This window comes from Phascolarctos cinereus, unplaced genomic scaffold (assembly GCF_003287225.1).
Source record: "Phascolarctos cinereus isolate Bilbo 61053 unplaced genomic scaffold, phaCin_HiC Scaffold_726;HRSCAF=1367, whole genome shotgun sequence".
Taxonomy (NCBI): domain Eukaryota; kingdom Metazoa; phylum Chordata; class Mammalia; order Diprotodontia; family Phascolarctidae; genus Phascolarctos; species Phascolarctos cinereus.
In genome coordinates this window covers 64239473-64254942 of record NW_027556098.1, presented here as the reverse complement: position 1 = coordinate 64254942, position 15470 = coordinate 64239473, and the positions used below count along the sequence as shown (strand labels likewise).

At 36.3% G+C, this 15470-nt stretch overlaps 1 protein-coding gene across 3 annotated transcripts in view; it reads right to left on the bottom strand.

Moving 5' to 3' along the window:
• RPGR (retinitis pigmentosa GTPase regulator) overlaps positions 1-15470 on the bottom strand; it is an 89541-nt gene that overhangs the window by 44235 nt on the left and 29836 nt on the right. For all 3 annotated transcript variants that reach the window (XM_020979626.2, XM_020979627.2, XM_020979628.2), the window contains exons 8-11: positions 15265-15420; positions 6391-6515; positions 4787-4969; positions 2812-2986 (exon numbers count right to left, since the gene is read on the bottom strand). In XM_020979626.2, the coding sequence (XP_020835285.1) occupies positions 2812-2986; positions 4787-4969; positions 6391-6515; positions 15265-15420 (639 nt within the window). The remainder of the gene's footprint in view (positions 1-2811; positions 2987-4786; positions 4970-6390; positions 6516-15264; positions 15421-15470) is intronic.

Below are 15470 nucleotides of genomic sequence, written 5' to 3'. Positions count from 1 at the left end.
GAACAGAAGACTAAGCTCAGAAGAACATTCCTTAAAGCTTGAAGACAACTTCAAGGCTTGAAGCCTCTTTGAGGATTTAAAGGTAAAGTATCCTGAAGGAATACAGGTGTTTACAAGAAGCTGTGGTTGGTTTGCATGATTTAAAAATCATGCAGGATTTCATAATGTGTAAGCATCAGGAGAGGCTGTTAGGAGAGATATTAAAGCAGCAAAGAAGTTGCCACAGTTCCTGTAAAAAATGCTAGACAAAAATCTCTACTTGCCAGAGCAAATCTTTAATGTAGATGAAACCAGCCTACTTTATCAAATAATGTCATTTTTGAATCTGCATCTTGGAGGAGGAAAAAACTATGACAGGACATAAAGCTTTGAAAAACAGCACGTTACTCTTTTGCATCCAGAACTTACAAATTAAAATCTATTCTTGGGCACAACTAAAGAAATCCCAGAGCATTGAAAGGAATGCACAAGGCAACACTACTTGTGCAGTATTTTGCTAACCCTAAGGCATGGATAATCCTCTTAGACAATGGTTTTTGCACTGCTTCATTGCTGAAGTTGAGAAATTTTATAATGATAGGCATTCCTTTCAAGATTCTACTTAGTTTAGATAATGCCTCAGGTCACCTTTCCCATCTGGATGATTTTAACGAAAATGTAAAAGTGGTCTACCTTCCTCCTAACACCACCACATTATTATGACCTATGATCAGGAAGTGATTGTGAATTTCAAGGGGTATTATTTACACACTACATTTGCCCAGGTAATTGCAGCTTTGGATGCAGATAAGGGCTTGAAGTTGAGAGACTTCTGGAAGACCTATAATATTTACCATGCAATCCCGAACACTGCTAAAGCATGGGAAGATGTAACAGAAACATATATGAAGAGAGTTTAGAAAAAAGTGTGCCCATGGTTCATTCCCAATTTTCATGGAATGACAAAGTTTGAAGAAGTGAGTAATAAGATTGTAAAATCAGCACAAGAATTGGAGCCAGAAGTACATGAGAATGACGTGGAGAAGTTGATTGATTCTTATCAAGAAGAACTGTTGAAGGAGGATCTGATTGAGCTACTAGTTGCAAAAATAGCAGAAGAAGAAAGGGAAGCTTCAGAACCCGAGGTTGAACCAAAAAGGTTCACAACAAAACAGTGGGCAGAAGCATTTCATCATTTGAGTAAATTTTTTCTCATGTTGAAAAGATGGATCCAAATACTATAAGATGTTTAAAGATTAGCTGGGGATAATATTGCTTGTTAATTCTCATCAGTCATACAAGGAAGAAGAGAGCCACTGTCCAAACACTTCTTGATAGCTATATAAAAAAGTTGCACAGCCAATGACTAGTGATAAAGGCCAGATGCAGTGGGTGGGGAAGAGGCAACATACAGCACACTTATGTTAATTTTACTGTATAGTACTAAGCATATTTTATCACTAACTTTTATCTTTCATTTCACAATTCTGTTTATTATCATGGCATAGTAATATGTTTGCATTTCAGTATATTTTATGACCTATAAAGGGTATTATTTTGTGTATGCCTTTGTTACACAGACTAAGTGAAGTAAGTGGGTAGGGGCAAATTCACATTATGTAAAAATCGCTTTATGTATACAGAGGTCTGAGGAATGGTCCACTTACATAAGGCAATAACTGTTTATAGAGGAATTTGTGTTTTATCATAGAAACAACTGGGAACCACTGGAGCTTCTTAAACATGGGAGTAATACGGTCAGATTTGTGCTTTAGAATTAACAAAGCAGCAACAAAACTATATAGAACCTCATGTGTTCCAATATCTATACTGAATGGAAGAGAAGAGACAGGTAGAACAACTTCTTGGAAAGCCATAAACTTCTCCTTTTATATTTTATTTATGTTATAAATAAATACTGAAAGGTATACTAAGGGTTGGCCTCAGAATGAATTCAGGAAGATCAAGGTTTAAGTCCACTCTTTAACATTTAATAGCCTTGTGATCACGGGTAAATTTCTAGGTCTGCAGGCAAATCCTTAAGATGAAAAGTTAGATTAATTGTCAATGTGCATCAATGGAAGGAGTTTCCATACTAGAAATTCCCTACCATAAAGTTAGAAGGTTTGACTACCAGAATCTGCTGTTTCTCACTTTTTACTTCAGCCAGATGTTACCAATTATATGCTATTAGGTAGCTAGGAGGTACATATAGCTACTACATAAATGCTAATTATTATTATCATTATCATCATCATTACTATTGTCATTCTCCAACTGAAGGACAAACTACTATGGGTCTGATTCATACTTTAATGAGACTATTATTAAAAGCTCTAGCCTTCAGATGGCGAGCTGGCTCAGTAACAAGATCTTAGAGCTGATGCCCTATATCTGCTGCACCATTTCCTTGCTGGATTCCTGATCTTTATCTCAGATTGTCTCTCTAGATTATAGACTTGTTGCCTGCCCTAACCATCAATAGCTGTCTGGTCCATCAAGTGTCTTCTCAACTCTCCCATTCCTAGTTCCTTACCTGGTATCTAGGCCCCAGTGTTAGATATACATGAATACACTTTCACAAGTCTGTAAATTAAATTATTTACAGTAGGTCTATGGTAGTTAAGGATGGAGGATAACATCTTAAGAATATACATCCGAGGTAAGTAGTGCTATTATAGTTCCTGGTGGCTCTTTCTAGTTGTTGAGTCTATGATGGATTGGGAAATGAACAACTCAATCATTCAGTAAATTAAAACATGATATGAAGAGTTTTAAGGGAAAACAACAACAGCAATTTTTTTCAAGAGAAGACATAACACTAAATATCACCTGCATCAATTAATTGTAGGTTGTCATTTTCATTACTTGTATTTGCACCAGGATAATTGTTTATTGGGAACCTGAGAGGGACTGTATTGTTGGAAGCAGGTACTGGGGGTTTGAAAGGAACTTCCAATGGTGGTAGAGTTCTTATCATTCGACCAAGCTGTTCTGGTGAATTTTCCTTTGAAATAAGAATGAAAACAAGACTGTTATGAGATTGATTAAGCACTGAGTTCCACATTTAGTATTAATTTATTGCATTTGCTAAAAAATATGAAATAAAAAAGCTGCTACTATTCCATGATGCTCACATTTCAATGGTCCTTGAAATTGTAAAAAAAAAAAAATTTCGTGAGCTGTTCTTTTCAATCTTAATACATCTATAATTTCAAAATGGGAGACTTTGATAATGGCAAAATGTAGAGTTTTGCTTCTACAAAAAAGTTATTTACAACTTTCCACATTATTTTTTTTTCCTCAGGGAAAAATTAAATATAAAACCTTTACCAAAGAGCATTTAGAACATCACTCCTCTCCAAGCTGCACTCCACACATTCTCTACCACATCCCTTAATTATTTTACTCCCACACAAACATTTTTCAGCTTCCTTTTACGTGCTATCTTCCCCTATTAAAATGTAAGCTCTTTTAGAGCTGAGACTGTTTTTCTTTCTGACTGCATTTGTATTCTCAGAACTTAGCACAGTGCCTAGCACATTAAAAAGTAGTTTACTTATTTAAGAACTTTGAACCAGAGGAATAAGACTGGGCCAAAAGAATCTTCTGCAGTTCTTATTGTTCCTTCTGAGATGACATCCAATTTACCCTGGATATATCTTCTATACACATGCATGCTGTCTCCCTCATAAGAATGTGAGCTCCTTGAGAGTTGGGCCTGTTTTTACCATTCTTTGAATCCCAAGGACTTAGCAGAGAGCCTGGCACATAGCAGGAATTTAAAAAATGCTTCCTGACATGACTAGGGTATCATTAATGTTGTGACTTGGGGGAGCAATTTAAGAGAACCCCTAACTCACAAAAAATTCCACAGTTCTTTTGTTATTTATGATTTTAGTTAGCAGTACAAGAGGTAGTGTGGTATAGTGGATAGAGAACTGGCCTCAAAATCAGGAACACTCATGTTCCAGTCCTGAGTGACATATCATGGCAAATCACTGAACCTTTCAGGGTCCCAAACAGCTTTGGAAATCTACAAGCTGCAGAGTCAGGGCTGACTTGTTCTGGAAAGGGAAAGGAAGAGAAGGGAAAGGAACAAGCATTTATACAGAACTTAAGTATGTTCAAGACACTGTGCTAAGCACTTTGTATGGAGGATTTAATTTGATCCTTGAGAGATAGGTGATGCTATTAGTCTCATTTTACAGTTGAGCAAACTGAAGCAGAGGTTTAGTGATTGGCCCAGGGTCACACAGCTAGTAAATGTTTACTACAAGATTAGAACTCATGTCTTCCTGACTCCAGGCCCAGCACTCTATCCACTGTGCCATCTAGCTGCCTGCATTGGCAAAGTAAGGTTTCTTCTACCAAAATATACCTCACATAAAAATATTATGCTGCTTATGAAACATAACCCAAAAAATAAATCACATGAAAAGCATGATTAAAAGTAAGAGAACCACAAAGCTTATACTTATATACTGAATAATATTTCTAAATGTGAATGTTTTGCTCTTAGGGAAACAAGGCTGGCTTTCATAAATATGCTTTTTACATCATAATATCACAAATAAAACTTTTCCCAATGATCATTTTGAATATGCTGCTTTTTCTACCTCACAAGCAAACTAAATATTTAAAATTTTAAAAACTAATTTTTGACAACATAAATCACAAACATTCTAAGCTAACAAGTTTAAATTGAGAATTCTAGTAGTATTTTTAAGATCTTTTAAAAGTATTTTTCATAAGTTTTCTTCACATTACTAAAGTAGTCATTAGAAACAGAAAGTGCAATAGCTACCCTTTCTCTTCTCCGTGACCTTGCAGATAATGTTCTCTGCAAGGTGTTTCCTGAAGGTTGATCATCACCAAGAGAAGAAACTACAGTCAAGCCACTATCATTTACTTTTTCTTCCGTAATTTCTTCGGATTTGTTGAGCCTTGGAGTAGCAAAAACTAGCATGTGGCATCCACCACAAGCAACCTGGAGCAAAAACACAGACTAAATTAACTTATGCCATCTTCAAATGGAAATGAATTTAGAAGTAGCTTTTAGTTAAAATGTTACTTAATGAGAGCCTCTCTTGTCAAAAAATACTTTAATCACTGTAATTTAAAGCAGAGGACAATACTAATCCCATTATTTTATTTTGACTAGTATAAATATATCATGGAAAACAAAACTGGCAAACTAAATGGCAAATACTATTTCTCTTAAGAAGTAAGGAAATAAAAGGATTTTTAAAATAGTTTAATAATTTCAACTAAGAAAATGTGGGAAATGAATTCCTTAAATACTGGCAGAAGAAGAATCAAGGGAAAAAAATAACAGGAAGAAACAACCATCTCTTTTGGCAATTACGTTTCCAGTCTTTAGCAAATACTTTATATTAAGACCACTCTTTGGACTGATTACTCTGTGTGTGTGTGTGTGTGTGTGTGTGTGTGTGTCTTTCCCTGTGTGTGAATGTACCCAGAAACTTTTTAGCACGTTTAAGTGCTCTGCACCACAGATGTCAAACAGCTTCCCTCCCACCCATCCCCAACTCAAAGCTAAATCAATGTGTGGTCCACAGGTAACCTTTTGTATGGATTGGTGGCCCTGTTTCAATTTGAAACATCACTGTTCTACACTGCATTATTTATCTAAATAGGTGTACACAGTGTTTTGGAGTGCCACAGAGTCTACTAAAAAAGTAAGACTACATAAGACAGTGGTGAGGCCTCATAGCGTAGTGGGAAAAGGTCTCTAAAGACCTGGGCTTGAGTCTTAGCTTTACTAGCTGTGTATCCTTGGGCAATCCACTTAACACCTATAATCCTCAGTTTTCTCATCTATAAAATAGAGATAATAATATTTAAACTATCTCATAGGATATCATGAGGAAAGTAATTTGTAAACCTTAAAGTATAAATGAATTTTTATTATATCGTCAGATTACTGTTATGAACATAATTGGGTAAATAGAAGTCGGAAGGGTGAAAAACACCAGCTACATTTTTCCAGTAAGATACCTCTAAAACAACAAATTTCCCAGCACCACAAATCATGCCTTATATAGAATAAGTACTTAAATAAACACTAGTTGAATGAATATGATGAGAACTTATTTTCAAGAATTAGTACTTTATAGCATTTAAGAATCTAATTAATATCAGACTTGAAATAAAAGATTGGCATAAAGACAAAGAAAGAAAGAGGCAGAAGAAAAGCTAGAGAAGGAAATTGAAGGAGATAATTTTTCAGGGCAGAGATGACTGAAAAAAATGGTTTTTAGAAAACCTGAAACTATAATTAACATAAAAATTCAAGATTTTTTCATCTTAAGAATGAAATATTTCCATGAATTTCTAGCAGGCAAAATATAATATCAACATCCAAACAAGGAAATGTTATATCCTTACCAGACGGACTATAAATTTCAAAAAATTAGAGCACAACGTGGGTACAAATTGATTAGTAAAATTTTCCTGTCCAAGTCCTAATTTTCCATGTCGACCATCTCCAAAAGTATACATATGGCCTGTATCTGAAATATTAACAAGCGTCAGAATATTTTCTTTTATGAGGATGCTGTTTCTAGGACAGCCACACCCACTACAACGTACTAATGAATATTGCAATTACAGTTTTTTGTTCCCCAAATACAGTACTGAATTTACACAAACATGGTTACTAAATGATGATCTTGTACTTTGGAAATAAATGGATGACTAGAAAATTACATTCAAAAAGTACATAAAATCAAAGTACAGTTATATATGACATTGTGGACACTATTATTTGGACTAGCAGCAATGAAATACACATAGCACACACTCACTTTATACAGATACTATTACATCAATATATTTATGAGATTATGTATACACATATAGTATCAGAGATCCAGAGATGGAACACCTTCTCATTTTGAAGCTGAGGAAACTAAGGGTAAAAGTAATGAAGTGTTCTGCCCAAGGTCACACAGAGCACAAGTGGCAGAGCTGAGATTTGAACTTAAATCTTTTCATTTCAAATATGGCACACTTTCCACTGTCACCACACCAATACATAATCTACAAACTTTTGGTTTCTTTCACTTGTTGATCCTGAACAATATTTTCCAAGATTGTTTTTACTGTTCTCCCATATGCCTACTTTGCAATCAAATCATCATGTATTAAAGTATATTTTGATTTAAAATAGAGGGTCTTAAAATTTCCCTGCATTCTCATTACACAAATTCGTAATTAACGCCGTGGTGATGGTTTGCTTATGCTGATCGTATGCCATGCAGTGCAAGATGACCAGGTGTTCTATGAAATTATATTTCTTGTTGCCTTTAGAAGAATAAAACCTATTCTGTTAATTACTTTATTTGCCTCTCCAAGAACATGCAAGCCATTTTTAAATTTAATTGAAATTTCCTTATATCTTTTGTCAATAATGATATAAACCAGTTCCCCTCCTGTGGTATGTCAACTCAATGGTAATTAGAAAATGAGTACCAAAAGCTAATTAAATTAATATTTCTAAATGATCTAAAAATTGATTCTTAACTTCTCCCACTCCCTTTTCTCACACGTGCTACCATCACTGCTGAAATGGAAAGCGGGTTACAGAGAAACTGTGGAACACATCACAATTTTTTTTTACTTCACGGGTTGTCTTGGCCAAAGAACTCATTACCAAGTTGCCAACTTACTGTGTGATGAACCTTTCTGTATTATTTCTCAAGATTTAAAAAATTTCCTGTCCTTATTTTTCAACGGAATATATTTTTAACTCCTCTAATAATCTGAACTTAACAGTTTACCATGAAAATAATCACTGACTACTATAGCAAAGAAATAAAACTTTATTTCAAATGTATTAGTTTTTCTCAACAGCAATAATTCACATGGAAAAATTATTTTCAAGAAAAATGGTAAATTAGCGAAGGTTGCAAGCAGGAGATCCAGACATAGAAGTATTTTTTTTAAAAAAGCTTTACTTTGGGGGGGAAATAGACAAAAGAGGATTAATAAGTGGACAGATAGGGTAATTTGTATTCATGGATGAAGGTCTTGAAGTTTAGTATGAGGCTCAAACAACGAATAGCTTTTGCATTTACCTACTATTTTTAAGGAATTATTGCACGAGTGAAGTCAGTAGATGATTTAAGGAGAGTATGATGTAGCTAAAAAAAATCATTTTGGTTGTGGGAATATGACTGAGGTAAAGAAATGGGGTTTTGAAGATTTGTATGAACTGATAAGAATACAGCAAGCAGAACCAACAGAACAATGACAGAGACAAACAACTTTGAAACACTTAAAAATTCTGTTCAATTGCAACAACTTGGGGCAGCTAGGTGGCACAGTGGATACAGCACTGGCCCTGAAGTCAGGAAGACCTGAGTTCAAATTCAACCTCAGACCAAACACTTGACACGTACTAGCTGTGTGACCCTGGGCAAGTCACTTAACCCCAACTGCCTTAAAAAAAAAAGGCTTATGGAAGTGAATGTTGAAAACTAATAAATAAATAATTTTTTAAAAAGGAAAAAAAAGAAACAGACCTAGTAGTGGTGTTGCTGGATCAAAGGGTATAGGTAGTTTAATAACTCTTTGGGCATAATTCAAGGTTGCTCTCCAAAATGGTTGGATCAGTTCACAATTGTACCAACAATGAATATAAATACACTCTTTGAGGGCAGTGACTGTTTCATTTATCTCTTTGTATTCCCAGTACTTGCCACACAGTAGATACTTAATAAATGCTTGACTGATTAGATTTATTCAGGTACCAGAATATTGAAGTTTCTTTAAAATCTCTAATTTTTTACTTATTATTTCTTTGATTGCTTTTCTGTACCATTCTTGTGGCTGAGTTACTATGTTGTTGTTTCAGGGGACCTTGTCAAATATACTGTGATATCTTCACCCCCTTCAAGAGATTTTGATTCAATTTACTTTGTACTTATCCACTGAGATGTCTCTTTTTTTAACAATATTTTTCCTCAATCTGTTATCATCTATATTTGTTACCCTGAAGATTTTTCTATGGTGTCCTTGCTGTCAACACTTCTAGCCATCAATATTTTCCTTTCTGGCAGCCTGGGACTGTTTTGTCCCTTCCCCCGTTAGACCAGGGTTGGATGAGATCCATGGTCGAAGAAATAAAGGCGATCAGTTGGGGCACCCTGACAGGCCACTGTAGTTGTACTTATTCTTCACCTTCCCCAGTCCCACTATTCTGGGCTCCACCCTCCTCTCTGAGACTGCCTTTTTTTTATTCTTTAGGCTTACTTAGGGGATGATTACAAGGGGGTAAGATCAGGGTCTCTCAGATACTGATGAGGGAGGGGGGTCCTTTTTTCCACATTTTTATCACTGTGGGCTGCCTATTTACTCTTGTATCTTAAAACAGCACAGTCTTTCAAGTCTCCTTTCTCCTCCACAGTCCTCTACTGTAGCTCTATATGCCCCAAATGATTTCATTAGTGAGTTACAAAGTGTGACATGAAGTCTGGGAGGAAAAGTCATTGCCATCTGGGGGTAATGAGGAAGTCTTCTTAGATGAAACGTGATTTGAGCTGATGGGAACAGACAGCATTCCAATAAGGGGAATAAAGCATGAGTAAAAGGATAAGAATGCAATATGTATTTGAGGGGCAGAGTTGTCCAAATTTGGTGTGAGCATTGAGTATGCAGTGAGGAATTATATAAGATTAGGCTAGAAAGATTAAGGTTATAGGTTGCCTTGATATAGATGCCAGGTTATAGGTGGCATTGCATGCCAGGAAGGAAGTCTGAATTTGACTTGTGAGGCAAGAAAGAGTCAAGAAAGGATTCTCAACAAAGGAGTGACATAACCAGATCTATGTTAAGAAAAAATATTCTGGTAGTAGATGAAAAAAGGATTGGAATGAGGAGAAAGTAGAAACAAGAAGACCTGTAAAAAGGTATTGCTGTAGCCTACGTAAGAGGTAATGCAGTCCTAAATTGGGCTGTTAGAAGCTGGAATAAAGAAGAGGGAATTCAAACAAAAGATGTTGAGGAGATAAAACTGAAATTGAAACCTCACCTCAAGGGTAAGGGAGAAGGAAAAGTCAAAGAAAATTCCAGTTACATGAACATGGTAAACTGGGGGAATGGTCATGCCAGAAACAGAAGTAGTAGAGTCAAAAGGAGGAGCAAGTTGAGGGAAAAACATCATGAGCTCAGGTATGAACATATATATTTTGACGTATCAGAGGGACACCTGGGTCATAATTTCATTGGCAGTTGGAAATTCAGAACTCTGGAAGGACAAGACTAGATTTCAATTTTGAATCATATAAATAAAAAGGGTACATTTTAAGCTTTGGAAGTAAATGAGTTTACCAAAGTTAAGAGCATGAGAGACAAAGGGTTTTATTCCAAAACTTCTCATTCAAAAGTGTGACTGATAGACAAAACTCTTCCATTTTGCATTTAAAAACTTTTACAACCTGGCTCCAATCTACCTTTCCAGGCTTATTACATGGTACTCCTCTTAAAAATGCCATAATCCAGTCAATGTGACTTTTTTGCTGTTCATCCCACATAACAACACTCCATCTCTCATCAACATGCCTTTGTACAGGCTGTCCTACAGGCCTTGTCCTCACCTCTACCTCTTAGAATTCCTAGTTTCCTTCAAGAAAGCAACAACTTAAGCACCATATTCTACACGAGGCCCTTCTTGATATTCCCTTCCCCTACTACCACAGCCCTCAGCTGCCAATGACTCTCTCCTCCCCAATTACTTTGCATTTATACACTTATTTTGTACATATACATATGTAAGGGGTCTGTGTGTGTGTGTGTGTGTGTGTGTGTGTGTGTGTGTGTGTGATGGTCTTCCCCAATAAACTCCCTGAGGACAGGAATTATTTCATTTTTTCTTTATATCCACAACATCTAGCATAATGCCTAGAACATAATAGGATAATAAATGCTTACTTTTTAAAAATAATTGTAGGCAATTTACTTTACCTTTGGTGCTTCTGTTTATTTATCTCTGAGATACATAAGTCAGCAACCCAGAGATGGTGGCTGAGTCAGCAGTCCCTGCCTGGGACCACAGAAAAAGTAAGCCAAAGCCAGGCAGACATTCCTCCACAATAAGACCACCTAAGCTTCCAGAAAAAAGTATGATTTTGGTCAAAGGGTTAATTTTCTTGCATTCTGACTCCCGAACCCAACAGATTCTCTCAGCTTTGAATTCTAATAAGCAACAACCCTCTCACCCTTCCAGTCACCTGATGTCAGTCTCTAGAACATCAATGCCCTAAAATTACTCAGGTAAGAGCCTGCCCTGATCTTGAAATGACACATTCTCTTCTCCAGTGTAAATTGCCCTTACCAGATAAATAACTGAATAAGTGGAGGAACTAAAATAATTCAGCACCTCTCCTGAATGGGAAAATCTCCAATTGATAGCATGTACTCACTTGTCCTGGAGGCTGTATCTGATAAGAGTCTGAACTAGATTATTTCTAAAGCCAAAACCTAAACTTTGTACTTATCTCTAAATTCCTAGATGATTTGATTTTATTTCCACTTGGGGTTTTTTCTAGCCACAGGGGGAAAAACCCTATAAAACTGATAGTAATTTCAAAAAAACTTACAGAGTTCTGTCAAGGCTTTAGAATAAAGTCTTAACATTGATATCGTTGACATTCACAGAACCATAAGATCTTAAGAGTTGGAAGCTTATTCACTAAAACTTCACACTAAATGCAGAAAATCACTCTATAATATCCTCCAAGAGATGATTTTTATAGGTCTCAAACACTTCCAGTAAAAGAGAAGTCAACAAATTACAAGCAGGATATCACATCTTCTGACACTTATAATTATTAGAAACTACTTCTTTTATATTGCGCCAAAATATGCCTTACAGTTAGTTACTTCTACCCCTCAGTTCTGATTCTGCTCTCTGGAGCAACACAAAATAAATGTAATTCCTTTTTCCATGTAATAGCACTTGTACAGTATCACTGTATTTAATCTTCTCTATGATCTTGCAAGGCAGTTACAGTTATCCATTCTGTAGATGAAGAAATTGAAGTTACTCAATTTTGAGACCCCTGACAGAAGGAATGGTCTTATTTATTTTTATATCTCTCCCTCCGTTAGTCAATAAACACTTACTAAGTATCTAGTGTGTCCTAGAGGCAGCTAGGTGGTGTAGTAGATAAGAACACTGGGCCTGAGTCAGAAAGGCCAGAGTTCAAATCTGACCTCAGACATTTACTAGCTGTGTGACCGGGCAAGTTGCTTAACCCTGTCTGCCTCAGTTTCCTAATCTGTAAAATGAGCTGGAGGGGGAAATGGCAAACCACTCCAGAATCTCTGCCAAGAAAATTCCAAATGGGTCACAAAGAGTTGGACATGCCTAAAACGACCAAACAACAAGCAGCACCTACTAGGAGTCAGGCACTGCGGGAATACAAATACAAAAAAGATAATGCTGACCTCAATAAATTCACAACACACAGAAAGGAAGCTGAAAGGGAAGTGAGAGGAGGGAGAAAGAGTGACGCAAGGGGGCTTGATGGAAAAAGTCCAGAAGACTCCTGCAACACACTGCTTTGCACATTATAACACTCAAATACTCTGCATAAATATTCCTTCCACCAATGAAGATGACAATCTTTCTGTAACTTACAAATAACCTTCAAGAGTTGCTCTGGAGGATTTATTACTCAACAAGAACTTCTGAGAATACTGGAAAGGAGTTTGGCAAAAATTAGGTTTAGACCAGCATTTCACATACTTCATCTGACAATAAGATTCAACTATCTAAGATTATTTATTGAAAAGTAGGTGCTGATCTGCATTAGAAGAAAGAATTTTTTACTGAGAGCTCCCTACACTGGTAAAATCCTAGGTCTGTCCCAAAAATGGTTCTTAATAATATTCCATTGCATTCATATGTCACAATCAGCTTTGTTATTCCGTAAGCTATGGGTATCCATGTTGTTTCCAGTCTTCTGCTGCCACACAGAACAGTTATGAATATCTTGGTCTAAACAGAATTTTTTTTTGTCATTAAATTCCCTGCAGTATGATATCCAGTAGTGATCTCACTGCATCAATGAAAATTGTGTGAACAGTTTAGTGACTTACTGTCTCAATCAAATTGTTTCCCAGAACAGAGGAATCAATTTATAGCCAAGGTCACACAGTTAACGTATGTCAGAGGTAGGATTTAAACCAAACCCACATGCATCTTCCTGACTCAAGGCCAGTTCTCAATCCATGACACCATGCTCACTGCTCATGGAAAATGACGCATGTGTATTGATTTTTTTAACGGCCTGTTTTGAGTTCAATGAATTCCATGTCTCAGTAAGCACCATAAGAAGTAACACAAATGAAGCACTTAGAGAAATATGAATAAATTTATATGAACTGATGCAAACCAAAGAAAGCAAAACCAAAAGAACAAAATACACAATAATCACAATAATGAACAAGAAAACAATACTAAAAAACATTAAACTGATATCAGCACACTGACCAATCTTGACCCCAGAGAAATGATGATGGCATATATACATATCTGCTTCTACTCAGCAAAGGCAGTGGACTGAAGGTATGGAATGAGACACAGGCTCTCAGACATCATTGATGTGTTGGCTTGTTTTGTGTAACTGTACTTTGTTTAAAAGATGAGTTCTTTCAGGAGAAGGGGTAAATTGGGAAATGGCAACAATGTAGGGTAAAAAGCATCAATAAAATTGTAAAATTTTTAAAAAAGGATTGTTCTGACCATCATCATCATCATCTCTGCAGCCAGTCTGGTGATGAACCTCTCCAAACTTAGTTAGGCTGGCTCCCGAACAAGACATGTAGTATCTCACCTTTCCAGCTTGAATTTCAAGCCTTTTCACTTGGTAGAAACTACCAGAACTCATGACTCACGAACAAACATATACATGAATTTACTTCCTTCCCTCTCACTCTTTTTATCTCTTGAAATTTTGACTCTCCCCACCCTCCCTGCCCCATACATTGTCCACTTAGCTGTTAAATCCATTTTCCTAATGTACAAATCTAATCATGTGATCTCCTACTGAACACCAGTGGCTCTCTATTGGCTCAAGGATCAAATCTAAAATCATCTGTTCAGTTTTTAGTTTTCCATAACCTGTCCTCTTCTTATGTTTCCAGTCTTCTTATACCTTACACCCTCCCCTTCTCCCCACCATATAGCTGTGATCCAGTGACACTGGCCTCTTTACAGTTCCTTGCACATGACGATTTCCTGACTGAGCATTTTCCTCATGCCTGGAACTCTCTCCTCATGTTTGCTCCTGGCTTCCCTCAAGTCTCAGCTAAAGTCTCACCTTCTGCAAGAAGCTTTTCCCAGTTCCCCTTTATTGTAATGCTTTCCCTTTGAGACTACCACCAATTGCCCTGCACATGGCTTGTTTGCACAGAGCTGTTTGGATTCTGTCTCCAAACTTAGATTGTGAACTGCTTGAGAGCAGGGACTGCTCTTTGAATCCCAGAGCTTAGCACAGTGCCATGCACATAGAAGGTGCTTAAAAAAAATGTTGGTTAAAAGACTGTATAGACTTTTGACAATCCAGGGTCACACCATGATGAGCCATCAGAGTAAAACTTAACAGAGGGTGCAAAATGGTGCATGTGTGTTGATTTTTTTAACTGCTGGTTTTGAGTTCAATGAATTTCAATTTAACAAGCAATTAATAAGCCTACTGTGTGCTATACAATAGGAACTGGGAAAGATCCAAAGTTTAGATATCAGCCCCAACTTCATGGAGCCAACAGTCTAGTAAAGGGGAAAGATACCAAGAAATATTACTACAACATATGATGTGATATAAGTACATTAGAAAGATGCAAAATAAAGTACTGTGTAGGGGTTTGAGTCAAAAAGTTATTAGTAATAGAGGGGACCACAGAAAACTTTACACAGCAAATGTTACTTGGAGGCAAGCCCGGATCACAGATCTTCTGACTCCTAAGTCCAATTCTATTTCTAGTATACATCCTCCCTCTTGCATATGCTGTGTATCTGGATTTTTAAGAGTACATAACCCCAATCCTAACCCTTTATGTATCCTATTTTAAATAAAATAGAAAAAAGGTTAAGTGCTCTTATAATTAAAAAATTTAAATATCAAGAAAATATAAAAGTGTTTCCTGAAAATTATATTTGTCTCAATCATGATTCCTGTGAACAATTATCACATAGAAACATTCATTTTATTATAGTGTTAAGGTAAAAAATATATTGTTACACTGAATCCTTACCTGATATTAAAGCTGTATGGTTTTCCCCACATGCAATATGACGTATTTTCTGATTCTGAAGATGTTTAATAACCTTTGGTTGTGAAGTTTCAAATATAAAAGTGCCAAGACCTAACTGACCAAACTGTCCAAGGCCAAATGTATATACTTCTTCCTCTGAAAGTGGAAAGGAGCAAAAGAAAGTTTTTAAAATTTAAATAGCTTTA